This window comes from Erinaceus europaeus, chromosome 5 (assembly GCF_950295315.1).
Source record: "Erinaceus europaeus chromosome 5, mEriEur2.1, whole genome shotgun sequence".
Lineage (NCBI taxonomy): Eukaryota > Metazoa > Chordata > Mammalia > Eulipotyphla > Erinaceidae > Erinaceus > Erinaceus europaeus.
In genome coordinates, this window is record NC_080166.1 from 18,583,955 (window position 1) to 18,610,155 (window position 26,201).

General features: G+C 44.8%; 1 protein-coding gene across 5 annotated transcripts in view; it reads left to right on the top strand.

Moving 5' to 3' along the window:
• CTNND2 (catenin delta 2) overlaps nucleotides 1-25,616 on the top strand; it is a 767,681-nt gene extending 742,065 nt beyond the window's left edge. For all 5 annotated transcript variants that reach the window (XM_060191168.1, XM_060191170.1, XM_060191172.1 and 2 more), the window contains 4 exons: nucleotides 9,098-9,224; nucleotides 13,574-13,705; nucleotides 20,598-20,671; nucleotides 24,345-25,616. In XM_060191168.1, the coding sequence (XP_060047151.1) occupies nucleotides 9,098-9,224; nucleotides 13,574-13,705; nucleotides 20,598-20,671; nucleotides 24,345-24,605 (594 nt within the window). In that variant the 3' untranslated portion in view covers nucleotides 24,606-25,616. The remainder of the gene's footprint in view (nucleotides 1-9,097; nucleotides 9,225-13,573; nucleotides 13,706-20,597; nucleotides 20,672-24,344) is intronic.
• Nucleotides 25,617-26,201: the final 585 nt, after the last annotated feature.

Genomic DNA, 26,201 nt, shown 5'->3' on the forward strand with positions numbered 1-26,201 from the left:
CTCCTGGGATGCTTTGTGTATCTAAGTCTGAAGCTTTCTTCAACCTTTGCATCAAAGAGCCTGCACGTCCTTTCTCAAGGCCTTTGCAATTTTCCCATTAATCCCATCCCTGCCTCTTGGTGTGTCTTGTTGTTGTTGTTGCTGCTGTTGATTTTTTCCTCCCTCCATCCCTCTCCCTCTCTCTCTCCCTTCCTCTTTCTCTCACTGGGGCCCAGTTCTGTTTCTCCACCCCAATCTCTCTTCACATATCCAGCCACTCAAATGTCTGTAACAACTCCGATGAATTCAGACCTCAAACAGGTCTGCTTCTGGATTCTACTTTTCTACCTTATCCTGTGGTTCTTGACTAGCCAAACCTTCTTCCCATCACCCAAGAACCCAGGGCCCACCCCAGCTCTTCTCTCTTATGAGACTTGTCTGCATAAGACCCACAAGAAAAACACAGATTTCTGTCTCTTCTTCCTGAGGTAGTGGCCATGATCTTGGCCATGATCATATTCTATCATCTGAGTTCTTTAACTAGTATTCCCACCTTCAGCCTTGCTTCTTTCCAGTCCAGTTGAGTCATAGTGAGCTTTTTAGAAAGCAGATTCAATTTAATTACTTATTAGAGTCCCGTCTTTCAGTGGCTCCCGGAGTCCCATCTTTCAGTGGCTCCCAATGCCTTCAGGATGAAATCCAGTGATTTGGCACAGCCCAGGAGACTACTCAGAGAGCTCTCCACTGATCCTAATTCACATTGGTTCCTTCTCTTCCATCACCAGGGAGCATTTCTCAAGTCTGCACATCACCACTGCCTATTTCCATCCCTGAAAATCTTCCTAGCCTCTTCCAAAGGTCTGAATTAAGGTCATTTCTTATTAGCAAGAGATCACTCCAGGGCAGATTAGTTTGAATGAATAAAATATTTTAATTCAGACTTCTAAAGAATGACTTTTGAACATGGTAGGTAGTCAACTTGTAGCTGCAAATATTACAGCATAATGGGGCTGTAATATTTAATATCTGGGTGAGATTCATTTGTATTTTTATAAGAGACAGTGTTCTTCCTTGGTCCACATATTAATCAGGGGAGTTGTATTAAGAACTCATATTCCAAGTCCTCTCTTCATAGAAGTTCAAATGAACCTTGCTGCAACCACTCAGATAGTAAACTGAACTCTGAATTCCTGGCTTAAAGTAAAGAAGTATCATTCTAAAGGAGCAAATGCTACCCAAGAATGCATCCACTTGTCCTAAAAAATGGCAGTGGATTCAGTAAATAAAACAAATTGGATATGAAGGTCTGGTATAAATGATGCAAGTGATAACTTTTTTTTTCTCAAATTCCAGTTCTTGGTTTAAACTACTCACACTACTGTTTCTCAGACTTCCCAATTCCCTTCTTGGCTGCTGAGGTTTATGCAGATTTTCCACGCCACCCCCAAGCCAATGATCTGGGAAATTGAAGTGTATCTAATTTCCAGACATCACCGACCAAGGCCAGTTCCATCTTGGACGTGAACACTAAGTCAATGACAGGCTTTGCTTTTTCAAAATGCACACAGGCCGTTTTAACCTTCAAGAGTTATTTACATGGCAGTCACTTGAAATGTAAGGCTGGTTGTTACTGCAGCTCAGGTTTAAACAACATCTAGCACCTCAGTTGTAAGCTTTGGGTCATAGTCTTTCTTCAAGGAGGGATAAACAGACTATGTAAATGTTGCATTATTTAAAATGCACATGAGATCCTCATGTTTGTTCTGATGGGGTGGCAAAATAACGTCTTACTAAAGAACTACAGGGGCTGAGGGAAAGCCCACTGGGATTTGAACCTGATGCCACATGGGAACACCAGTATAGTAGGAGAAACTCCATGGATAGTGGAATAGTGTTGTGGTTTCCTCTTCTTTCTCATTCAAAGAAGGATAAAAGAGTAGAGTCAGGTCAGGAAAAATGGAATCATACATGCTCAAAATGCCAAACCTAAGAGAGAAAGAAAGAAAGAAAGAAAGAAAGAAAGAAAGAAAGAAAGAAAGAAAGAAAGAAAGGATGATAGGTGTGGGGATGGTGGGCAGTGGGCATACCCAGTTAAGAACACATAGTACCATTACTCAAGGACCAGGGTATGAGCCCCTGTTCCCAACCTGTAGTGGGGACACTTCACTAGCAGTGAAGCAGGTGTCTCTGTCTCCTCCTCCTTTCAGTTTCTTTCTGTCCTCTGAAATAAAACAGGAAAAAAATGGCTGCCAGGAGTGGTGGTCCATAGTGCCAGCACCAAGCCCCAGTAATAACCTGGAGAGGAAGGAAGGAAGGAAGGAAGGGAGAAAGAAAGAAAGGAGGAAGGGAAGAAAGGAAGGGAGGGAGATAAAGAAAGAAGAAAGTGGGGGGAAAGATAGAAAGGGAAGGAGGGAGGGAGATTTACAGCAGCCAGCATGTCTGAGTATTTTGCCCCTGCGGCTCCAGACAGACTATGACCCACATAGTCAACGACTGCCACCTCTCCAGATTCAAAGGAGGTCTCGAAACTTGACATCAGGCTCAACCTGACGCTGTTGACTGGCTACGGAAGAAGGGCAAACGCTAGAAGAAGAACTGGCTAGTGACTAAGTCCTACCTGTTTGGGGGGAGATAGGGAGGAGAGAAAAAGAGAGACACCTGCAGCACTGCTTCAGTGCTCATGAAGCTTCCTCCTCTGCAGGTGGGGACTGGGAGTTTGAAATCAGGTCCTTGTTTGTTGTAGCACATGCACTCAACCAGGTGCACCCCCACCTGACCCCCTGATCTTGATGTCCCAATACTGTAGCTTTTACTGCGTGTGTGACAGACAGCTTTGGGCTTCCTGTGCCATCCAGTGGATGGAGAATGAGATTTGACCATCTTTGGTCAAGCTCTGCACAGTCTCTCTCACACACTCTTTTACTGCTGTTATTCACGTCATTGACACCTGCTCTAAGGAGCTAGGAGGACAAGACGTCAGTGAGTGTCACAGCTGGTGAAGGGCACCTGCTGATTTCCCTGAGTGTCAGACCCTGGGGGACACAGCCAGTTCACTGCTGGTCATTATCAACAGTCTGCTTCCATCAAGCAGATCATAAACATGCCTGGTCAGCTTGTCAGGTCTTCTCCATGATGCTGGCTCTCTAGAATTTAGCCAATGATAATACCTTAAATCCCTGAAATGGCTGTACGTGGTCTGTCCTTGTCCACAGTGACAGATCAGAATAATCTTCCTTGTATTTACTTTAAGCATCCAAATCAATTCAATTTCACTAGATACAGACCAGAGATGGTGATCCATAGTGCCAGCACCAAGCCCCAGCTATAACCTGGAAAGAAAGAAGGAAGGAAGAAGGAAGGAAGGAAGGAAGGAAGGAAGGAAGGAAGGAAGGAAGGAAGGAAGGGGAAGGAAGGAAAGCCAAGGAAGGAAGGAAGGAAGGAAGGAAGGAAGGAAGGAAGGAAGGAAGGAAGGAAGGAAGGAAGGAAGAAAGAAAGGAAGGAAGGGGAAGGGGAAGGAAGGAAGGGGAAGGAAGGAAGGAAGGAAGGAAGGAAGGAAGGGGAAGGAAGGAAGGGAAGGAAGGAAAGAAGGAAGGAAGGAAGGAAGGAAGGAAGGAAGGAAGGAAGGGGAAGGAAGGAAGGAAGGAAAGAAGGAAGGAAGGAAGGAAGGAAGGAAGGAAGGAAGGATGGATGGATGGAAGAAAGGAATGAAGGAAGACACTAGATACAGACCAGAGATAAAACTGTAAGGAGAGCAACTGGCATGTCAGCAGTATTTATTTCTGCACGTACTGCCTTTTGGTCCGTAAACTTTTGTTTAAATATTTAACTCTTAACGGCATTTGGAATTAATTGAAATAATTACTTGCAATGAATCATTTAACAAACTGTACCTAAAAAGTGGAAGGAAGCTTTTATTATTATTATTACAAGATGAGGGGCTGACATTATATTGATGTGCAAAGTCTGGGCTGGATGATAACATTTTTATTCCTGTTTAATAATCTCTTTTTGAAATCCTTAGGGTGTCTTTGTAGCAGTCACTATTTTGGAATACTAACTTTCTCTGCTAAATGTGGTTAGATTAGTCGGTTGATCCCACCCAGAGAGCAGGTGCAGTTTGGAGCCATCAAGATGTTTTTTAAATGTATTTATTTATTTTATTTTAGAGAAAGAGAGAAATTGAGGTGGATGGGAGAGACAGAGAGGGAGAGACAAAGAGAGACATCTGCAGCATTTTGATTCACTGCTTGTGAGGCTTCCTCCCTGCAGGAGGAGACTGAGGGCTTAATCCCTGGTCCTTGTGCATAGAACATATGTGCTCTACCGGGTATGCCACCGCCTGATCCTGCCATCAGATTTTTCAAAGTGAGTAGCAGTGTCTCAGCTGGGTGCCTTTTCCGGGGGAAGGCAACTAGATGTGTTTTAACCTCTTATTTGAAACTTTAGTATAATTGCGTCAGGAGGAAGTAGGCCTGTGAGTGCAAGTAGCCAGCTCTGAGTGCTGCGGGGTGAGTGAGAGGATGAGCTTGTGGTCCCGAAAGTCCGAGGGGTTTTTCTCTACACTTTCTACTTCAAGTCCCTCAAAACAAATGAGAATTGACAAGCTTTTTGGACACTGAATCTTCAAGGACAGCTAAGGTAAAACCACATGTCTGTGTTGCTTCAGCACCAACAGATCTCAATGCCTACTGAGACATCTGCCTTAGAGGACAAATAAACCATCTCTGATGAAAGAAATTGCAGAAGACCTTCTTTTAAAAAGGAAGAAACAACATCAGTGGCTACAGAGTGGTTAGCAATATCTTATGAACTATTTTGGGTTCTAGTTCTAACTGCTGTCCCTGTGGAAATCAACAATGATTCCCCACTTTTAAGGTTTGAGTTTTCAGTGAAGCTTTCGTCAGAGTGAAAAGTGTCACTTATCATTAGGAAAGATGTATTCACTCTAAGTTCTAAGTGTAGACAATAAAACTTGCTTTGAAAACAAGTCTAAGTAGGAACGTGGTTGTTCAACTGGTGGTCAGAGGTGTGGGCGATCACTTACATTATTACCCTCCACCCTGTTGTGCTCTGTGCCTTCTGACATGGAGGCTCCAATTCTGATGGCTCTCTGCCCTGTGTGTTCAGAGCTACCCTGCTCATAATGGCCAAGACAAGGAGTCAACCTACAAAGCCCATTCACAGAAAACTGGATGAAGGAACTGTACTTTCCTGCCAAGCACATAGCCTCTGTTAGTTAGTTTACACAGATAACTAACTACCCAAAGACTCAGTCTTTTCTCTGGGGGGGGGCTGGTGTGGTGCACATCTTACTATCCCTTAGGAAGATAGCAGATAGTGCACTGCCAACCACAGGGTCCCTTGCTTTTTGTTAGTCAGTTATAGGCGAAACTACATCAAAGGGATTCTCAAAAGCTTACATCTGTAGGAGGCGTAATAGTTCATTAACAAGGGCAACCAAATGGGAAAGAGACATCTGCAGAAAGGCTGCACCAGAGACAGCAGCTAGCGAGGCCATCGAGTTTCTTCTAACAAGCTTACAGTATTGTGAGGCTTCTTCTAACCGCTACCCCCGTGGGATGTTAGCAGATCCATGACTGCAGAGGCTGCTAACAAGTCTCTTACCTCCTCTTTCACAGCAGGTGCCCACCACGCTGTTGTGGGCATGCTGGTGCCGAGCTCTGGCTCTGTGGACACCTTTTAGTGCTTGAGAAGTTATATAAGTTGTCAGTCCTGCAGAGGAATTGGGCCACGGGTTGTGCAAACTTGAGACAGGCACAAGCCTGCTATGCTAAGATGTGTATCCTGGTTGCATCCCAGCACGGAGCTGTGGGGTAGGTGCTCAAAGGACTCTGCCAACAGGCAAGATGGCATTGTGGGAGGTGGCACTGTGCTAGACTCTGCGACTTGCAGGCATGAGGTCCTGACTTCCATTTGGGTACCACAGTGAGACTCTGCTCCTCTCTCCTGTTAATAAATGCATCTTTTAAAAAATTACCATTGCAAGAGGGAGAGAGGGAGAGGGAGAGAGATGGCATTATGACATTGTGTCTTGCGGAACAAAAGGGATTCAACTGGAAATGATTATGCTAAGTGCAATCAGAACGGAAAGACGGCTCGGGGTTGTTTTTTACTCATGTGACATATGAATCATTAGAACAAATTTGTAATTAATAATAGTAACCCAACTGCCTCTAAGACTCTGAAAACCATGACTGTCATCAGAGGTCGAGGGAATAGAGGTGCGGGGAGGCTAGGAAGAGAGGTGTCCTTGGTATACTGCAACTGGAACGTGGGAGGTGAGAGTGGTGAGTCTTAGACACATATATAGCTGTGAAACTCTGCTCCTAAAACATTAGGATATTGAAAGCCAGTCTTAAATCAGCCAAGCAATAAAAAGTGGCTTCTTCCAGGAGTCAAAGGTCACAGCACAATCTCATGGAATTCCATTCCCTGTTAATTTTTTTAAAAAATATATTTATTATTGGAAAGAGACAGGGAGAAATTGAGAGGGGAGAGGGAGATTGATAGGGAGAAAGAAATTCACCTGTAGCCGTGCTTCACTGCTTGTGAAGCTTACCCCCTGCAGGTGGGGACCGGGGGCTTGAACCTGGATCCATGCGCATTGTCATGTGTGCACTTAACCGGGTGTATCACCACCTGCCCCCCTCTGTTAATTTCATCTCCTGGAGAGTAGGAAATTTGCTCTTGAAGCCCTTCTTTCTCACCAGCAAGTCCTTCCAAACAGCCCTTGAGATATTTACTCGTCCTTTTCAGTTAAACTCTTTGTCTTATGGACCCCACCCTGGTCCCCCTTCCTCCATCCCTTCTCTGGACAGATAGATGCCCCTCTGCCATGCTGGCAATGATAGGTGCTCTGTGGGCATCAGGGAGAAATCTGTGACTCTCCCACCAGACTGGGCTTTGCTCCATCACCCCTCAATGCCCCTCACCCTGCTTGCTTTCTGGAGCAGTGTCCTTGAGTTCCTGGGATCCCTGTGCACTTCTGACCTAACCCACTTTCGCTTGAGCATTGCACACAGCATTAACATACTCATGTGTTCATCTGAGCTGATCACGTTGCAGTTTCCAGAAACAAAAAGCCACAGAGTGAGCATATGTGATAGGAGTCTGGTATAGACTTCATCCCTCAACCCTCTTAGTGGAATTTTTTCCAACATAGGTTTCTTGCAGATATATATATGTTATGAGAAGTGTTATGGCCTCAGGGACCTCAAAACACAGGAAAGGGTTACCGGCACTCAAGAGGTATCTACCCCTTGGTCATCATGTGAAGGTTAAATGGTGCTGAAGATGTTCCCCTGGAAGCTCTGGCCACGGAAATGCTAGGCTGGTGGCATTGACACCAGGGATTCCTTTAGTTTCGTTAAGCAAAGTGGAGAACTTTCCCACAGAAGCTGAGCAGGAGGAAGGGCAGCCGAAGGGTAAGACAGAGGGAAGTCAGATTATTCCTGGTGGCAACTGAAAGTTCAATGACTTTGAACTTTGCCTCTCCTTCCGGATCTCTTATCACTCTAGACTTGGAAGGCTTTTTTTTTTCTTTTTAACAAGCTCCCATTTTAAGTTTAATGTGCTAAAAATAAAAGGCAATCTGAGGCACTGATATGATATCACATTTTTTGACAGCTTGGCTGGGCCTGGCACTCAAGGGCAGCACTTCTGGGTCACTGGCTGGAGGTGGCGGGAAAGGGGCTCTTTATCACCCCATTAAGGATTAGCTGCTCTTCCCGCGTGACCGGGGCCATCGTTCATTCTCCATTTTTCTTCCCTGAGCCTTCTTATCTGACCTCCAGAAAGTGGAAGGGACAGCTTGAAGGGACATGACAGCTGAGCACAGTAGAATAGGTATTGGAAAGAAGTCTGTGGCCTGCAGGGAGTTAAAATTTCCAGAAGTAGTAAACAGACTGGCTAGTAACAGACAGGAACTCAAGCTGTGTTTGTCTGTGTAAGCCACTTGTCAAACCCCTGTTGGGTGACGCTGAGAAGGAAAGGAATAGTGACATGATTGCAAACTGGTTAAAAACTCATCTTGATCACAGCTCTTTGAGTGGAAAGACTGTTGGTTAGAAGCCAGAACTCCCACCTTCTACACCGCAAAAAGAATTTGGGTCCATACTCCCAGAAGGGAGAAGGTGACCAGAGGGCTCTGAACTCCTATGCCATCAGGGTCCAGAAAGAAAAGAAGAAAAAGGGAAGGACATTCAGAAGTAGTAACAGGTGGAGGTGTGACTTAGAAAGGAGGCGGTACCATAGAAAAAAGATGATAAATGGGCAGATATACACAAGTATAGATAGTTATAGAAATAATAGTCGACCTGTATCTGACCTTGGGAGAACTACTGCAGTTTCCGGTGGAGGGAATGGAGACACAGAATTCAGGTGGTGGGAATGGTATGGAATTATACCCTTGTTGTCTCATAATTTTGTGAATCAATATTAAGCCATGAATAAAAAGAAAAGCTTCCCCAAGAATCTGCATCTTCCTCTTCCCTTTCAGACTTTCCTGTATTTTGCAATTAGGAGACTTAAAGTTTTGATATGGGATAAGAGGTGGAGGGTGGAGAGTGACGCAATCCATCCTCGAGACAGTTAATTCCGGCACCCCTGGGCAGTCGGCTTTCTGTGTCATTTGACTTCTCCCGCAGTCACAGGTAGCCCTGGAGGGCCCCTCTCGTCGTTTCTGTGAACCCAGCAAGGGTGGCTGTTCCTGCAGTGAGAGGTTTCAGATGGAGCAGTAACCAGAGCTCCTGCCTCGCAGGGGCTTCCTGCTGTGGGGCAGGTGTTGTCACCTCTGTATATTATTTGAAGGTTGAAATAAAAGTCTGCTGTCCCCAAAGGAATCACGTACTCCCAGCAGACCCACGCTGAGTGCCTGCCTGCAAGGAGCAGGAGGTGGCATCCATCCCACCTTGGCCTCTTCACCTAGAAGGGGGTGCTCAGAGTTTGGGAATCTCTTTGGACAGACTGTGGAAGTGTGTGTGTGTGTGTGTGTGTGTGTGTGTGTGTGTGTGTATTGCACACGTGCGTGGCGTACAAGCTTCAGCAGGTGCACAGTACTCTGCCTTCCGCACTGATCAGAGTGTGCTGTCTGCTACAGGACGGATGGTCCCAGTACCACTTTGTCGCCTCATCATCCACCATCGAGAGGGACCGGCAAAGACCCTACTCCTCCTCCCGCACACCCTCTATCTCCCCCGTGCGTGTGTCTCCTAACAACCGCTCAGGTAAGAGACATAGAGGACCACCAGGCTGAACACCCCTTGCAGCCCAGCCCCCTCCCCTCCTGGCCCCTGAGCTGGGCCACCGCAGAGAGGAGAGCCAACCATCTGACACCTGCCAGAAGCAGGTTGGGAACTCGCTTCCCTCTGGCTGCCATGTCACATGACACTGTGCTACATAGATACAGCCTCAGAACTAGTCCCTTTTTAGCTGATTTCTGGAGTCCTTCATTGGGTGACACAGATGTGAATGCAGCAGCATGGACCCACAGTCATTAGAAAGAAAGCTGCCAATTGGGGTTTTCTGTGATCATGTTTCCAGCCTAAAATAGTTTGAGTTGCATTTGCTTATAAGTAGATGACAGAGGTAGGGGAGAAAGTATGCTATCTCTCCGTTTAGAATGCCCTGCAAGTGATGGATAGGGAGGTCCCAGGTTCAATCCCCAGCATCTCCATCATCCAGAGCTGAGCTATTCTCTCTCTCTCTCTCTCTCTCTCTCTCTCTCTCTCTCTCTCTCTTTCTCTTCTCACATAAAAATAAACCATTTTTTAAAGAATAACTTGCATGTGAATGAGATTACTGAGGGCTTCATTACTGTCCCATCATTGATTAGCTTTTTATTACTACCTTGTAGCAAGCAGAGAAATACTTGATGAATTCTGATTATAACAAGCTCTGACTTTAAAGTCATTTGATGCCATTAATTCTAAATTGGTCAACTTTGAGCGCTTTCACTGCCATCTCTTACTTACTGAGAAGATGTGTTATTTTTTGCATGCATTCTCTTTAGTCATGTTGTAAAATTTCATGGCTTGTGGGGGGACTCAAAACAGAATATAAACAAGGGAGATAGTTATATAAATGGCATAAATTTCCTTGTTGCTTTGCTCAGAGTGTAAATTACTTTCAACTGTTCTTCTGATTTCTGCATCTTGGTGTGTATTGTGAGAAGACTGGATATATGTAAAATTAAATGTGCTTAAGCGTGTATGTGCGCTCGAGCACATGCACACGCGCGGACACACACACACTCACCTACCTCTACAGACTTTTGTTTAAGGACATGCTCTCCTTATTTTTAATTGCCCTCCTCCTGGTGAGGAAATACTTTTCCTTGAACTGCCTCTCAGAGGACCTGATGGAGAGCTTGTCCCCATCAGGGTGCTCCTTCTTGCCCTTGAAGCCACTCGTCATAAAATAACACACCTCATTTCACTGTCAGAATGAAGCGGAAACTCAGAAATGAATGGGGACTATTTGACTGCAATAAACCACCCTCTCCCAGTCCCCATGAAAGCCTACAGCCTGAGCATGCTGTTCCTGCTCCAACTCTAAGTCCCTCCTTAACTTACACAACAAGAGCCCAGCCCACCTGTGTGTCTTGAGAAGCTTACCTGCCTTGGAATCACAGAGGTGGTCTCTTCCTCTCTTGTAATAGTAAATAGATGAGTAACACTGAGGTGGGAAAGTACAAGAATGATATCTTTTTTAAGGCTCCAGTTACTAAAATCCAGGAGCCAGAGAAACAGCTCACAGGATAATGTTGTGATTTGCCATGCATGCTGCTAAGAGTTGAGTCCTGGCGCTATGTGGAAGGACGGTGGCCCCAGAGCAAGTTCCAATATTGTCATATCTCTTTCTCCCACTCCCTCTAGTTCTCCCTCTCCATGTCTTTCTTTGGATGAAATTTAAAAAAAAAAAAAAAAGTCAGCTTGAAGCTTCACATGTGTGAGGCCCTAATTCTGCAAGACAAAACAAAAAACAAGAACAGTTTCACGTTAGGAAAAAAAAGCACATCATAGAGTGGCAGGTGCAGGAGGAGAAGCTGGTCGTGTCTGCTGTTCACCTACCTCCCAGCTGATCAGCCAGGGCATTGCCTGGTATCTCCTGGGTGATATATATCAGAGTCACCTAATAAACAGTTGTTTGTGCAATTTGATTTTTCCAGGAACATCATCCTACTTTACTGGAGACTTGGACTGCTGAGTCGAAGGTCTCAGGAGATAATTACACACTTGACGTCATTTAATGAGCCCACCATCTGGGCAGCTTTCAAAAGTGATTTTGAAAGCTTTGAATAAGAGGCTTCCCTAATACTGTCTGAGTGGCTTGGCTCATTCTGTCAAACTCTCATGTCTGTCTCCTCACTTGTCCAAGAGTCCCTCAAGTTCAGAAAGTAGGGCTTGATTCATGCATCTGCCTTTTGGTGTCTAGGGCAGAAATTTACACATAGAAGGCACTGGATTTGTTTGGGATGGGACATGAAATTAGCAGAGAAAGTCAAAAGGTACAGACTTTCAATTTTAAAATAAATAAGTACTGGAAATGTCAAGTCTAGCCTGGTGACCACAGTTATTAACACCAGACATTGAAAATAGACAGCCATTCAGGCAACAAACATTCACAAATCTCTTATGTAGTACCCTAAGAGGTACGTGTGACATACTGGCATGTAAACTGAGTATTAATACCTGAGGGAATTGAATACTAGCAAGGAATAAGGCTTTATCTTAAAACAAAACAAAAGTTCAGTTTTTCTAGCCCAAAGAATCAGAAAATATGCTTGCTAAATATGAATTCTTAGGTCAAAATTTAGATCCAAAATTTGCAGACTGAAGCTGGGAGACAGCATGATCATTATGTAAAAGAAATTTGTGCCAGAGGCTCCAAGGTGCCAGGTTCAAACTTCAGCACCACCATAAGCCAGGCCTGAGCAGTGTTCTGGCTTAAAAAAATAAAATGCAAGGTGGATCCTGGAATCTCTAAATTCCCAGGTGAGTTTTACGGTTAACTTTCCAAAATATTGCCCTTGAGCATAGGAAACAGGAGGTAGCTTTGGAGAAAGTATAACAGGGTGTTGAATAGTGTTTAACTCAATACAGTTTTCATATGACATTAATGAAGGGGAAAAAATCCCATTTGGTGCTGAATGAAGTGACATAATCTGAGACCAGTTTTTATTACATGTTGTTTTACTTGAGGTTATGATTTGCAAGAACCTTTCCAAGAGTGTAAGTGAAGACTTAAAGCCCCAAGCTTAAGCTTTGTTGAGATAGGTTCAGTTGACTAGCTCCTGATGAGTGGCTTCTTTGAGGGACTTGGAGGCATTGTGTGGAGGGCCCTCTGGCTAGGGTGTAGACTGGACCTTCAGTGCCATCACACACTCTACTCCTTATCTCTTACCATATCTCATCATCTACAACTCTTAATATATCTCAGCCTTTAAGAAAACAAAGCTTCCCTTTGTTTCCTGAGGACCAAGTTGAACTTTTTTTCTGTTTTGAGACCAATTTAAGAACCACAGAATTACCAGGAGATTGTTCTACATACAGCCATTCTTTATAAAAAAGGAGATTTTAAAAGTATTGACTGGGCTCATTTCCCATTCCCAAAATGTAATGAGTGGCCAAGGTACAAGGTCTAGAGGAGAAAGGATACAGGATGCCCACAGTAAAAAGGAGGCTTGCTCTCATTCTCTACCCCCCCCCCCCCAGTCTGTCCCACAGAGCTAACAGAGGAGATGTCACAGTATAGATTGTGGTCAGATCCATATGTCACTTCAGTAGGAGAGTTACTTCCTATACCTTGCTATAGGGCAGTTTTGGGGCAACTCAGTATCTAAATAGAACTACACTTATTATTTTTTTAATATCTGTAACAGATCCTCTGAAACACAGCTAATTTTAGCACAGGCAGCTGGAGAGATGAGTCAGCAGGTAGAGTGTGTGCCTTACCACATGTGATGGTCTGAGTTTAATTCTTAGAACAACATGGGAGCATTATGGTCAGCTCCAGGGGAGCATTTGATGATGTAGCAGGTCTTTTTCATAAAAACATGAAAGTGAACATTGAGTCAGGGAGGTGATTTAGTGAGTATAATTTATGATTTGTGATTTAGTGAGTATTTATTTATTTATGATTTAGTGAGTACAATTTCAAGGCCCTAGATTCAACCCCTAGCATTAGAGATATATGATAGATAATAGGTATATAGATAGATAACAGATAAGCAAATTAAGGAAAGAGATGGAAGCCAAAACGGGTCCCATTCTTAAAACTTTTGCATACCACTTGGACAACTCAGGTCCCCAAAAGGATGTCTTTTAGAAAGATGACTCTAGGGTAGCGACTTTAACTACTGCTCCCATATCATGTGTAGTCATAACTGTAGAGCAGCAGAAGTTGGGGGTAAGGAAACAGCTACAGATAAAAGTGACAAAAACAAAACTAAGCAGTCAACAGATCAAATGCACCCATCTTGATTGCTTCTGCTTGTGACCGCAGCTGTGGGTGGAAAGGTCTCAGAGCTATGCAGTGGGACATGGAAAGTCCTCCTTTTGGTTTCTTTCTGCAGCAAGTGCCCCAGCCTCACCTCGGGAAATGATCAGCCTCAAAGAAAGGAAAACAGACTACGAGTCAACAGGCAGCAATGCCACCTACCACGGAGGTAAAGGAGAACACACTTCCAGGAAAGACACCATGACAGGTGAGTCCAGCTTCATGTCTTCTCCTCAAGGGCAGGGACTGGATCTGGGATGGGGAAGATGGTGGGTACAGCAAGCTTTCAAGCCATTCCTAGTAGAACTTAGTATCTTCTGGGTTACCTGAGAGCTTGGGAGTGAAGGTCCCCAGAAATTATTGGTCAGGAGGTAAGTCAGAGGTAGAAAAACTGAGCATCTGACTCCTGAAAATTGTTAAGGGAAAATGTTCTCTACACACAGTTTATCTTCAGTCTTTCTTCGTCACTAGTCCAGCTCATCATGTCCCTGCAAAACAGAGAGAGGAGTCAACATAGATATATGCTAAGTTGGCAGGATCCAAGGTGGGTGGAATACCAAAATGGCAGGTTCATTATAACCAAGGTTTGCCATTAGGAATGGAGAGGATAAGGATGAGAATAGTAAAAGGAGGGGAAAAAGAAAAGAGAAAGGAGAGGGGAAAGGAGTAAAGAAAAGGCAGAGGGTGCCAGGAAAACCCATAGGATACACCTGCTTGAGATCTTTTCTTGCCATGAAACCAAGTTCTATCATGATGAACTATCAAGAAGATTCCATTGAACCAGTGACTTCAATTTCCCTAAGGAGGAATTGCCTTTTCTGCAGCCTCATCATGCATCACTCTCTCCTATCTCATCAGCACAGTTGGTGCCCCTCCTTCTCACTGGGACTCCCTAATTTCTTAGAGAACTTTGTTTGGAGCGCTTCTTTTGTGCTTTCTAACTTCTTGGTGAAATCATTCTCTTAGCTCTTAAATATGCTTCTCCATGCTATGCTTAGATTCTTGGAGAACCCTCATGATACGTTCTGTAGTGTTTCTCTGATAGTCCCTTTATGTTTATACTTTCTTGGAGTTCTTCTATTTCATTTCTACCTGTCTGGTTTGGCATGTTTGGTAGTTTGTTTCTGCAGCATCTCTGTTTATGCATTTATTGTGCTAATTATTGCTAGCCAGCAGGTGGCGGTATTGTTGTGATTGTGAGGCTTTACATTGTTTATAGGTTGCATTGTGGAGGGGTGGGGGTTGGTGTTAGAGTTTTTTGTTGTTTCCTTGAGCTGTTTTGTACTCCATGTAGCGCATACATATGTTTTCTCTGCATGATTTCAATCTTAAGACAAGCCTCAGGGATTTACTGCTGGGCCTCAGTTGTGTTCATAGCAGCAGAGCTCACTTGACCAGTTAGCCACTGCTAGATGTTGCAAATTACCTTAAAGTTTTGATGATAGGCCAGACTTCTTGCTTATAACTTAGTAGGCTAGCATCCCTGAGGTCATGGATCAGAAGGTCATAAGTTCCTTTCTCTCACTGCCAGCACTGTGTGTTGCCTTGACTACTGCTGCTGGCACCATGCTCTTCCAGAGCTCTGAAGTCTTTGTGTTTGGTTTCAGTTCCACACCTCTTCTCACCCCAGCCACACATGTGAGCACCCACCTGAGGCTGTGGACATCTCAGATACAGTTGGTGAATTTTGTTAAGTTTGACAGTTGTAGAAATTTGTTGTTTAAGGGAAGAATCTGATATGGTCATTATTACTCGATGGCAAAACCTCCCAGAAGTTCCCATTAGAAACTCCCCATCAGGTGCAATTGGCTGTCCCATTCATCTTACACCATAGCATTCCACATGTCTACCTTCCTCCATCCTACCTTGTATGACTCCTCCTCCATGGAGCAGAATTGGGAATGCTGCTGAAGAGTGTCACGTCTGAGAAGCAGAGCCATCAGGTTCTCGACTGGAGAATCCTACATGCTCTTTTGTCGCACAGATGTGGAGGTGGATACCTCATGAAAACAGATGCTGGGAGATCAAGTCTTCATGGAACATGCCAAGTTTAGACCATGCCTTAAACCAGAGTTCAAAAAACACAATCCTTTCTTTTAATTTTTCTTAATTATCTATTTATTTGATACACTAAGAAATTGAAAGGAGAAGGGGAGATAGAGAAGAGCAACAGAAATGCCTGCAGCCCTGCTTCACCACTTGCAAGGTTTTCCCCCTGCAGGTGGGGACTGGAGGCTCAAACCTGGGTCCTTGTGCACTGAAACAAGTGTGCACAACTAAGTGTATCAGCACACAGCCCCCTAAAAAGCACCGTCCTAAGTGGACATTTGCAGTCTTTCTCTTAGAAGAATCTTTAAAAGCACAAGGCTTGTGTGTGTGATATTATGTAGGTGGAGACCGCAGGGGTGCAGACTAGACAAATTGGAAGATTTATTAAGATGTCTTCTAGACCAAGGAGGTGGGAGATAAATGGTTCTGTGGTGACTGCATTAACCCAGAGGCAGTGTTTCCCTCTGAATGGTGCATAAACTAAAACACAGTAAACAGTTGCTCGTGGTCCTCACCCCTAGTTGAGAAGGCACCCCCATGTGTAGACTCAAGGAAATGTCTCACCCTGTCTCCATTAGCAACCCCTGAGGGGAAAGTGAGACTCATTATACGGCACACACCTAGTTATTCTCACTCACTGGTTTTCCCTAGTGAAAATGTTGTCACACTCACAGATGAGCAGAAACAAAGAAAGTGATGAATCCAAATGTCAAGTCCCTTGAGTTCAGACATTCAGAAAAGAATCTAATTTGGACTGATCACCCCAGAGTGGTCCTGACACCACATTCACTTGACCCATTAACTTTATGATTATTATTGCTCTAGGTAGTTCAAGATGACAAATTGAAACTGTAATTAGAAGAATAGTTGTGACATTGTCTGCAATGTTACTTAACTTTTCTCTTTAACTCACTTGCCCAGTAGAATCATTCAGAGGGCGTTTAAACATGAATGTATTTATGTTGAAATAGTTCCAGTGGAATATGATCATGCCTTGCACACACAGTACTGTAAAACAAATAAAACCTCATCTGTTTCTTGATACTTAATCTCCCTAGAAAATGGCAGGATCTTGGAAACTCCGATATTGAGATTAATTTATGTGTTCAGATTATAGCTTTGCTGCCACTGACTTAAAATTCAGTTCTAAATTGTCAATCATGTAGCAAGTCAACAAGAACATGGGAAGCTTTATTAAATAATATGTTGATACAGGAAGTTTCTTTTAAGCCAACATGGACCATATGAAAGTTGGTTGTACTCAGTGGTGGTGATCATGATAGGGTTTGGAAGAGATGAACGTGGTGGTGAACACTGGTGGTGAGGGGGATTGCTGCAGCGGTGATCATGGGGGGGAGGAGGGATAAATTCAGTCGTGTTGGTGATGGAGGAGGTAGTGAGGGTGGTGATAGTGATGGAGCGAATCCTGGTGGGAGTGAATGGTGATGACAGTGGAGGTGGTGGTAATGATAGTAGTGGAGATGCCAGTGAAGGTGATGGTGGTATGGTAAAGGAGAGGAGGGGGCAGTGATGGTAATCCTGGTGTAATGGAGATTCCAGCAGGTGTAGTGACAATGACTGTAGGTTGGTGGTGGTAACGGTGCTAGTAAAAATGGGGTTGAAAGGCTGGTGTCGATGATGGTGACCTTGTTACAGAGCACGAGGAGGGGCTAACTGCAACACTCTAACTGGTTGGATTCAGCAAGAATCCAACCACCATTTGGAGTCTGTGGGAGAGAGACTTGAGTTCATTGTGTTGATGGGCCCAGACAGAGCCAATGCACGGAAGTTCCAGGCCCTGACCAAAGGCAAGGCAAAGCTTATATTGGGGCCAAAGGCTGAGAACAGGAAAGCATAGTTACAGAAGCAAACTGCAGCAAGATTAGAACATAAGAGTGTGGGGCATGGGTCCTTAGTTCATCTTTGCTCTAAGCCTGACACAAACAGGAGGCTCAGAGCTCAAGGACTGAAAACTGGTAACTGTGATCTCTTCCTGCACGACTATGTGGGGGGGGGGGGGTCCGGGGGTAGGGAGGAGGCTGGGTTAGGTTAGTCTCGGGATTTAAAGGAGACCAGCTCCTAGTAACATTTATTCTTCTCCTGTCAGCGTGATGGAGGAGGTGATGGTAAAGGTGTTGACGGTGATTGCGATGGTGTCAGTGGTGTCAGTGGCAGCAATGGCGGCAATAATGATGCTGAGAGTGATGGTGGGGATAGAAATCAAGGCAGTGATGGTGGGAAAAGTGGGAGTGAGGGTGTTTGAGGTGAGGCTGGAGACAATAGAGGTGGTGATAGCAACAGGAAGGAAGGATAGGAGGATTAGCGATCATGGTATTTGCCACCTTCTCAAGTGCTCTGGCCAAGTCCGCTTCTAGCTGGCTAAGAGCCAGCCTTGCATAGAGAAATGAGCAAAATGGGTTGCCGCCTGGGACCTGTAGCACCTTCATACATGCCCAGCCCCACAGAAGATCCTACAGATCGGCTTTTTTTTTTTTTTTGCAGGAAACTATTTTATTTTTTTCCCTTTTCTTGCTTTTTTATTTTTTTATTTTTTTATTGGGGAATTAATGTTTTACATTTAACAGTAAGTACAATAGTTTGTACATGCATAATATTCCCCAGTTTCCCATATAACAATACAACCCCCACTAGGTCCTCTGAATCCTTCTTGGACCTGTATTCTCCCCACCCACCCACCCCAGAGTCTTTTACTTTGGTGCGATATGCCAATTCCATTTCAGGTTCTACTTGTGTTTTCTTTTCTGATCTTGTTTTTCAACTTCGGCCTCCAGTGCTGTGATCTCTTTCACTCTCTCTGTCTCTTTATCTCTTTTTCTCCTTCTCTGCCTCTCTGCCTATATCTTAGAGAGAGAGAGAGAGAGAGAGAGAGAGAATTTCCAGAAGAACTTGGGAGCCATAAACAGCAGGGAGGGAAATGAAAGCCATCAGCCATCATAACTGTGCCACAAACACACAAGGCCTTTTATTCTGAACTGCAGAAAAAAATATATATGATTTTTACCTTGTCCTTACAGTGATGTTCTTGAGCAAATTATAGCTCTGGGGACATATTTTTGTTTCCCTGAGATTTACTATTCATCTATTCAATTGGCAAGTGAAGCCCTTGCTCCATGAGGCTCTGTGAACCCAGGGACTGTCTCAGACCTGCAATTCCCACAACGGTAGCAGGACGGGCCACCTCTGCCCTCATGAAGTCCCTGCTTTCACAGGTGCAGGCAGGTCATATACTGGTGAACGAGACAACAAGCTCAGCAGAACAGGGAGGAGTCACATGATGCTGAACATGGCAGGGCCTGCTGGTGAGGTAACTGTAACTGGCTTGGCCATGGAGCATCCATCAGAGCTGAAGCCTCCACAGCAACCAGGAGAAGCAGGCAGAAATCTGAGCAAAGGCTGTTCCTGTTAAAGGGATCAGCAAACCCAACATTCCTGGAGCAAACATTTTAAAAAGACGAGACCTGCCATGGGGAATGCGACAAGAGGACCAGCACACAGAAGACTCCTTTCACTAGAGAAGAAGGCGGGGTGGGGGGGTGGTAGAAGCAAAAGACAGAATCTTTTCTTTCCAGAGTGTTTTCTCTCCCTGGAATGCTTGACAAGGTTTTACATGGCCTTCTCAGATCATATCCCTTTAGGAGTTAGCAGGAGGCCAATGTCCCTGGTGCTCCCTCTGACTTGTGCCTGTATCCCCAGGGTTCTAGGTAAAGATGAGGGTTCCAGGTGGGAACAAGGGTTCAAGTGGAAGACAATGATTATGTGTGATCCTTCAGGGTTTGAGGGGTGTTTAGGATTTCGGGTGAACGCCAAGAGTCCTAGGTGCAGAGGAGGGTTCTAGGGGAAGATGAGGGATCCAGATAAGAATGAGGGTTTTTCACTCAATGTCAAAGATGGCCATTAAAGAGGAGGTGGTCATGTGAGGACAAGGGTTTGGGATGATTGCCAAGAGTTCTAAGCAAGGAAGAGGCTGCCTGGGGAGATGAGGGTTCTAGATGCTGAGAAAGTTTCTAGATAAGAATAAGGGCTCTGCCCTGCCCCACTATGGAAAGAGAGAGGCAGGCTGGGAGTATGGATCGACCTGTCAACGCCCATGTTCGGGGGGGGGGGGGAAGCAATTACAGAAGCCAGACCTTCCACCCTCTGCATCCCACAATGATCTTGGGTCTATACTCCCAGAGGGTTAAAAAGCTATCAGGGGAGGGGTTGGTATACAGAGGTCTGGTGATGGGAACTGTGCAAAGCTGTACCCCTCTTATCCTGTGGTTTTGTCAACGTTTCCTTCTTATAAATAAAAAATTAAAATAAAAAAAGAATAAGGGCTCTGTTGGGAGGAAGATTCCAGGTGAGCTTCAAAGGGATCCAGGTAAGGAAATGCCTTCCAGGTGGGGGACGAGACTCTAGGTGAGTATCTGGGCCATTGGGTCTTTGAAAGAATCTGGAAATTAGAAGTGATGCTTCTTCCTTTCAACCACACCCAATGGCCAGCCTTGGAACTCACTTGGGTCTTAACTCTTGTCTATTTGAATTCCAAAGCTGCAGACACCCAGGTGGTGCTTCCTCTCATCCTCTGAACCTTTGAACAATGAGCTGTCTGAACAATGTTTAAGCACTTCTGTGAGCTCCAATTAGAAAGTTCATTCTTGTCATTTTCCAGCTGAAAGCTAAGTTGCTGACACATCCCTGCCTGCTTCACTGCAGGTGACAAGCTTTCATTCTCTGCCAGTTCTCACCAGAAAAGAGGGAAATAAAACTTGCAAAATGGCCATCTGCTGACCACATGTGCCCCAACCCTGTCTACTGTATAAATGTTATTGCGTGAGGCTGACATGCTATAGGGGTTTCATAGAAAAACTACTCTTCTTTCTTAATAGCTGTATGTGAAGGAAGCATTCAGGGCCAAGGAATTGCTACCACTTGAAATGGTCTACAGAATAACTAACCTTGTTCGGACGAGCACTGACCTAGATATCTGTCATTCTTCATTGGACACCTGGCTTCCTGTGCTAATACGTTCACTTCCCTTTTGCTTGCAGCTCAAAATACTGGAATTTCAACTTTGTATAGGAATTCATATGGTGCACCTGCTGAAGACATCAAACATAACCAGGTATGACTTTTCACTGCGACTTGAGTGGAACATTCTAGAGAAATCTTTTTTTTTTCTTTTTAGATTGACTTTTAAGAAACAAAAAGGGGACTGGGTGGTGCTGGAACCAAGTTGAGCACACATGTGACAATGTGCAAGGACCTGAGTTCGAGTCCCCAGTCCCCACCTGCGGGGGGGGGGGGTTTGCAAGTGGTGAAGCAATGTGACAGGTGTCTCTCTGTCTCTCCCTCTCTATCACCCCTTCCCTCTAGATTTCTGGCTATCTCTATCCAATACACAAAGATAATTTTAAAAATTTTAATTAAAAAAGTAACAAAAAGAACCGGAAAAGGAGATGATATTTTCTTGTACTATCCACTCCCATGACTGTGGCATGTAACCTGTAACCCCACACATACATGTGAGTGGTGGCACTCCTTGGAAAGCACCAGTGTTGTGTTTTCTCTCCCCTACCCTGTCTGAAATGTGGTATGTGCATGAGGTTCTGGGGCCACAAAAAAGTCAACAGTCTTTTGAACATGTTTTACCTGGCAGTAAATAAGTGACTTTTCTACTATGATTCAAAACCCAAGAGAATGCTCCTAGCATGTACATGTAAGATGCTGGTCACTAGGCAAATGGCTTAATGACCAGACTGGGACTCAGTACTTCCTCTGCCCCAGCCAATTCTCATTTGGAAGTGAACCCATCAAGTGCGATTAGCACCGGTAAAATAGAAACGTCACAGTAACAACAAATGCTGGAAAGCTTGTAGGGGCACAAGAAACCTTCTACACTACTAGTAGGAATATCAGTTGGTTCAACCCTGTGGAGACCTCTCAGAAGGATAGAAGTGGACCTACCCTATGACCCTGCAATTCCTCTCCTGGGGAATATATTCTAAGGAACCAAACACATCCATCCAAAAAAAAAAAAAAATCTGTGTGTATCTATGTTCATAGCAACACAATTGATAATAGCCAAAACCTGGAAGCAAGCCAGGTGTCCAACAACAGATGAATGGCTGAGAAAGTTATGTACACAATGGATTACTACTCAGCTATTACAAATGATGAATTCACCTTCTTCACCTCATCTTGGATGGAGATTGAAGAAATCATGTAAAGTGAGGTAATCCAGAAAGAAGAATGAATATGTGATGATCTCACTCATGGGAAGAACTTAAGAAATAAAAGAGGAAGCATCAAGTAAAACTTGTACTAGGTTTTTTTTTGTATTACACGAAAACAAAGGATTGTGGGGAAGGAGGAGAGGAGAGGGGTGAGGAAAAGGGAAGGTCTTTCAGGTCCTGGTATAAGATTATGGACCTAATTTGGTAGTGAAACTGTTTTGTAGAGATCTTTCTTAAGAGATGCGAAATTGTACCCATATGCCAAAAATTGTACTGTCGGCCATTAACATCTCAATTAAAAAAATAAAGGAAAAAATAGACACATCAAGATAGCATGAACAGTTCAGTAGAGCATACTGGAGAGCATTTGGGGGAACCAGCCCCATCAGCATCTCCCAGAAGAGATTCTTCTCCGAGTGCCCAACACAGACAAGCCCAAGGTCTCCGTCTCTTGCATCAGACTTGTATATTATCAAGATGCCTAGGTGGTTAGTGTGCATGGTTCAAGGTTATGGTGGTGAGTGTGTGTGTGTGTGTGTGTGTGTGTGTGTCTGAGTCTGAGAGAGAAATAGAGATTTGACTCATCTTTTCTGTGGTTCTGTAAGAGTTAAAGAAGCAAGGAGGCACCACCTCTGCTCTTTGGTTGATGTGTGCTTCATGCCTGCCTGCCCTGGAAGAGAAAGATAGGCATTCTTCATAATTCCCAGCATCCGACAGCCAGCCCTTCTGCTGATGCCCGAGAGTCCTGGCAGACTTCAGGAAGGCTGGGATGAAAAGACAAACCTAGGTGCTCTGCTCTGTGCTTGGTCCCAACATGGAAGAGGATGTGCCAGTGTCACACACCCAGCAGGATAGCAGCCTCGAGAGACAAAGAGAAGATCATATATAATGAGCAAAAAAAAAAAAAAAAACAGTACACAGGAGACAGCATAATGGTGCTGCAAAACTTGCATACCTGAAGCTCTGAGGTCCCATGTTCAATCCCCAGCACCACCATCATAAGCCAGGGCTGAGCAGTGCTCTGGACTTCCTATCTCTCTGTCTCTGTATCTCTCTATCTCTGTCTCTCTTTGTCTATATATAGTTTTCATTTAAAATAAATAAAATTAGAAGACTTCCAGAGGCATGGCTATGGAGTAAAAAGAAATAAAATTATCTATTTTTTAAAAATGAGTTAAAGAGGGCCAGGTAGTGGAGTATCCGGTTAAGTACACATAGTACTAAGCACAAGGACCTGTGCAAAGATCCAGGTTCAAAACCCTGGCTCCCCACCTGCAAGGGGGACACTTCACAAGTGGTGAAGTAGGTCTGCAGGTGTCTTTCCTTCTCTCTTCCTCTCTATCTCCCCCTCCTCTTTCAACTTCTGTCTCTGTTCTGTCTAATTAATAATGGCTGCCAGAAGCTGTGGACTCATAGTGCCAGCACACATCCCCGGCAATAACCTTGGAGGTAAATATATAGACAGAGCATAGTGCTCCCTTAAATGAAAGACTCAGTTCTAGTCACCTCCACTTAGATGTTCCATGCATCCCAGCACCATCTGTGGGGAGCAGCTCCCCACAGGACCCAGCCCTGCTAAGAACAGCACAGGGCTTCCTAGTCTGCCAGGTAGTGCTATCGACCTGATCTTAGCAGTGTGAGATTACAGACTCTGCAGGTTAATCCCAAATGGGAGGTGCACAGTTACGTTCTCAAGCTTGAGCAGGTAGACAGAGCCTCATTCATCTGGCCACCACTCTCAGGAAGAGGCTCACCCACTCCAAATGACAGCTAGGATGAGCAGGTCGATTGTTCCGGTGAGTCGATCACACATGGAAGGATGAGTTCCCCGTACTTGCAAGAAGACGTAAGAGTTGGCCAGTCAAAGCATTCATTTACCAACCATGTGCTAATTACAAATCACTATCTATTAGCCAAGACCGATTTCCCAGGGACAGTTAAATGAATAGGGAACCACTGAATCTGCTGGACAGTGAGAAAACTCTGCTCTTTCAGAGCTGTTCTGTCATCACACCTCCCCTTCCTAATTAGCAGGCAGGCCTTGTGCCTGGCCGTATCCATGGGCCGTGGGACTTGCCCACACATCACACCTTGCGAGGACGCTCACTGCAGGGACAGACACATGGGAGGGAAGGGACCTCAGAGATCCTCAGAAGGGAAGGGGCAGCAGGCAGGGAAGCAGCTCAGCCAGCAGAACACAGGACTAGCACACCGAAAGTTCAACGGAACAAGAGAAATGCTATAGCTACTCAAAGCCTTTCTTGGAGGGCAAGTAGATAGTTTGGTGATTGATGAGTTGGGCTCAGTGGGCTTTGGATGGATGGGTGCCTTGGCAACTAGGGGTCTGGGTTGAAAGGCAGCAAAGGGAAGGTGGATGAGTGCAACCAGAGAACTGGGTTCAAGGGTATTGGCAGGAGGATGGATGGATGCATTGGCATTGCCACCCAGAGAACTGGGCTTAAGGGTGTTGTCATTGGAAGGAGGATGGCTCAAGGGTACTGGAGAGAAACTGGCTGCCTTGGTCATTGGCATGCTCACGGGAAGCGTTTCCTTCCCACTCAGGTTTCCACACAGCCAGTCCCACAGGAGCCCAGCAGAAAAGACTACGAGACCTACCAGCCATTTCAGAACTCCACCAGAAACTACGACGAATCCTTCTTCGATGACCAGGTCCACCACCGCCCACCCGCCAGCGAGTACACCATGCACCTGGGACTCAAGTCCACCGGCAACTACGTGGACTTCTACTCAGCCGCCCGCCCCTACAGCGAACTGAACTATGAAACGAGCCACTACCCCGCCTCCCCCGACTCCTGGGTGTGAGGTGGGCCAGGCGCTCCCGGGAACCGTGCATGTGCATGACTACCACGAGACATTGCTTTTCTTTTCTTTTTGTTCTTTCCTTTTCCTTTGTTTGTTTTCCCTTCTTTTCTTTTCTCCCCCTGCAAATTTAGTTGGTTCCAAGCCTGTTCCCTAGGAAGGCTGTGATAACCAGTAAGGAAACATTCCGAGCTCTTGAAGAAAGCTCAGTGAGTCAAGAGCTGACTTGGAAGTGGGTAGGAAGCTGATGCGGTCCTCGGGAGGACATGTTGCAAGGCCCTTCTAGTTTGAGCCGTAGGGTACAAAGAGTGCTTGACGTTGAACTTGACTGGAGGCAGCAGAGGAGGTTGGAGTGGGTGGGTGGGTGGGGACAGTGCAGGTCCCCCACACTAAGCACAAGAGGCAGAGGTTGTTCGCACACTGTCGGGGGACAGTTTCTCACACTTTGTTTACCTTCTCCATCCGTTGTGATTCTAGGCTTCCAGTTGCATTGGAGTTCCTCTGTACAGCAAGATGTCTCTTGCCTTTTGTTCATGCATCGTTGTAAAGTATTTGATGTACATTACAGATTAAAGGAGAGAAGCGCATTGTGTATATTACACCAATGCCGCAGTGCTTCTTCATCTATGGTTCTAAATATTGCTTCAATTTCAAACTTTTGAAAGATGTATGGATTACCAGATTCCTCTTCCTCCCCTCCCCCCACCTGTTTTGTTTTTGGTTTTGTTTTCTTTCTCCTGGTATGTTTTAACAACAACAACAAAAATGGGGAAAAAAGGAATATTTAGCAGTATTGTTCGTTCCGATATGTGAATTTGTTTGTGGTAACTAAACAAGGCATACAGCAGTTTCTGACAGTTCACATCCATCACTCCACACTCCTTGTCAAAAAAGTGCTTTTTCACTGCCTAAAATTTTAGATGTAGATATTTGAAATAGATTTTTTTTCATTTATACCAGTTTTCTTTATGATGATACAGTGTTAAAAGAAAATAAATCACAATTGATCTGTCATCCATATTTGCTAAGAATGTCTATTTCCAAGGACCTAGCTTACAAAATATACATTCTTGCTCGTGTGTCTGTGGGTGTGGGTGTGGAAGTGGGTGTGTGGTGTCCCTGTACGTTTCCCTCCGATGACCTGCGTGAGGCTTCATCTGGATAGACGCTACTTCATTTGCTACTCATCCTGTACAAACTTTGTTTTCAGTTTTGGGTATCGATGTCCATCTTGTTTGTCCCTTCTGTACTGTACCTATCCTTCTGACCATCTAGTGACTCAGGATATTAGGCCAGTTGAAGTGAACTATAGGATTTTTCACACATTCGCACATTCTCTGAGACCTACTCTTCTTCCCCACGCATTTCCCCCTTCCATGTTTTCTGCCCTCAGAACCAAGGCTGATGCAATCATTTCACTTTGGGGCCAATTACTTGAAGCATCCACAGAAAATGTCAACTGCTCACCCTATTCCTCCCCCCAACATTTTTGTGTTCATGTGACAGGGAGCAGTAGACACTTACGAATTAGATTATTAAAATTGAATCTGAAGCTAATGTTAGATTAGTGGTTAACAGACCTAAGAAATAAGGCTAACC